General features: G+C 39.3%; 1 protein-coding gene across 4 annotated transcripts in view; it reads right to left on the bottom strand.

Moving 5' to 3' along the window:
- The window catches only part of gk5 (glycerol kinase 5), a 29,390-nt gene that overhangs the window by 948 nt on the left and 25,942 nt on the right, over positions 1-2,500 (bottom strand). For 3 of the 4 annotated variants that reach the window (XM_061977707.2, XM_061977706.2, XM_061977709.2), the window contains one exon: positions 2,269-2,402. The exons of the other annotated variant lie outside the window; for it this stretch is intronic. In XM_061977707.2, the coding sequence (XP_061833691.2) occupies positions 2,269-2,402 (134 nt within the window). The remainder of the gene's footprint in view (positions 1-2,268; positions 2,403-2,500) is intronic. 4 annotated transcript variants of the gene reach the window in all.

Raw genomic sequence — 2,500 nt, forward strand, 5'->3', positions numbered from 1 at the left:
AATAGGCTGTTTGTGTGTTTCAAGGCACGACCCGGACCAATATTTATAGACAACAAAGCGGCCATGACGACTGAACAAGCTCTCTCTCCTTGTTGGATCTGGCCAACGTTCAGCGGACTCCTGCAACATCGTTCTGTTCTTGTATCCACCGGGCTTTTGGGCCAAAATCCTGTTGTGGATATTTGGGAGCTGTAATATCATGTCATCCATTTGTTTTTGTTTTTTGAGCGTTGTGTCGCCCAGAAGAACATTTGTGAGGTCACAAGTCACAGAGAAAAAGATACTTCTGGCTAACAAATGTATCTTAAAGCAGGGGTGTCTAAACTACTGCCTGCGGGCCAAGTGCTGCCCGCTGGTGTCTTCAGCTTGACCCGCGAGACATCACAAGTTTAATAAGGACGGAGGCCTACGGGCTACCTCCAGTTTGATTCTAAACATCCGACAGCTGCCAGTTTGCCGCCTTTTTGTGGACAGCGTGAGTAAATCAGGTCAATGACTGTGAATTGTACAGAGCACATAACTTACTTATATGACCCAATCTAAACAACCTTTCCCACTTGTGGCGCAAAAAAACGACAACCAATACAAAAAGTTAACACACATGGCCACACATATCACAAACTGCACACTGAACTTTGTGGAGGTTTTAAAAAATGTCAACGCACCATACATAATTCAAAATTACACCCACGACAACACATGATGGGAAAATCCTACTTGCCAACCTTGAGACCTCCGATTTCGGGAGGTGGGGGGTGGGGGGCGTGGTTAAGAGGGGAGGAGTATATTGACAGCTAGAATTCACCAAGTCAAGCATTCCATACACACACATTTTATATATATATATATATATATATATATATATATATATATATATATATATATATACATCCTGAAAATATGCAAACAAAACTGTGTTTAGATAATTGATACTTCAAACTTGCATAAATACATTTTAAGGAATATAACATAACTTGGCTTCTGAGAGCTTCAAAATGTAATGAATAAAATGCTAAAGTTGTTGATAAACAAGCAATTATTTTAATAATTAGAAATTGTCATTTTAAATGAATTATTATGATCATTTAAAATTAATTATTTCAAACATGTTTATTTAAATGTATAATTCTATGGCTGTAATAAGGAGTCAGAAAAAATACAAATAAAAATACAATTAATGTTGATGTTTTTAGCAAAATATAGTAAAAATGTATTTTTTTTTTTTTTTTTTTAATTAACAAATATATTTATTTGTAGGTAAAATAAACATAATAATACAATTTATCTCTAGTCTGGATGATTTAGTTCTTGTCACCCTGTTGTCCTCCCGTCATGAAAAAAGGCTGTCCTCACTCAGGTCTGCATGGAGCTGGAGGGGGCGTGGCCTCCAGCTCCGGCTGAAAACCGGGAGATTTTCGGGAGAATATTTGTCCCGGGAGGTTTTCGGGAGAGGCGCTGAATTTCGGGAGTCTCCCGGAAAATTCGGGAGGGTTGGCAAGTATGGGGAAAATGCACAACACAGTCCACACTTCTCCATGTTTGGTGCATTTTTGCTGCTTGATATTCCTGACTGACTACAAAACTTTAAAGAGGTCGTCACGGAAGTAAACAAGGTAGGAGTCAAAATTTCACATACTTTTAATATCCAAATATATTAATCATTAATTATACTATAACAGACTTATCCTGGATGAAAACCATCACTTCCCATACACCCTGAGGAAGCTTGAGAGGTGCTGCAAAGAGGAATGGTTAAAAGTGCCCAAAGATAGGTGTGCCAAGATTGTGGCATCGATTTCAGAAAGACTTGAGGCTGTAATTGCTGCCAAATGTCATCAACTAAGTATTGAGCAAAGGGTCTGAGTACTTATGTAAGAATTTTTTATTTGTAATAAATGTGCATTAAAAAAATATATATATATTTTTACATTGTCATTATGGACTATTGTGTGTAGAATTCTGAGGACAAAAATGTACTTATTCCATTTTAGAATAACGGTGTAACATAACAAAATGTGGACAAAAGGGAAGCGCTGTGGATACTTTCCAGTTGCATTGTACATAGAGAATAAGTACTCCTGCTATTTCGGGGTAAAGGGGGCATGACAGGTAATAGCATCTTTAGTGTTAGTAAGACACAATACAGATATAAAAATAAGCATGAACCTTGGTGGGGGGTCTGTCTCTGGGTGGGGTGTGTGTGAAAACAGTAGAGAATTACCGCTCTAAATGTCATTCCCATCAATTCCCCTGTACAACAGAACTTACCCACGGCAAGCCCGGCTACAAAAGCAGCCCCCAGGCAGGACATTTCACGGTGCTGGCATCTTGCTACTTTCCTACCAAACAGGTCTGCAGTAAGCTGCACGATGAAGTCATTAGAGGAAACCCCGCCGTCCACCCTGAGAGGCAAGCAAGCCAAAGTGCACTCAGCATTTGCTAGTTATTTAGCGTGCAGCAATGGGAGACACACACATAATGCACTGCCAGGAAACGCTCA

Source organism: Nerophis lumbriciformis, linkage group LG18 (genome assembly GCF_033978685.3).
Source record: "Nerophis lumbriciformis linkage group LG18, RoL_Nlum_v2.1, whole genome shotgun sequence".
NCBI lineage: Eukaryota > Metazoa > Chordata > Actinopteri > Syngnathiformes > Syngnathidae > Nerophis > Nerophis lumbriciformis.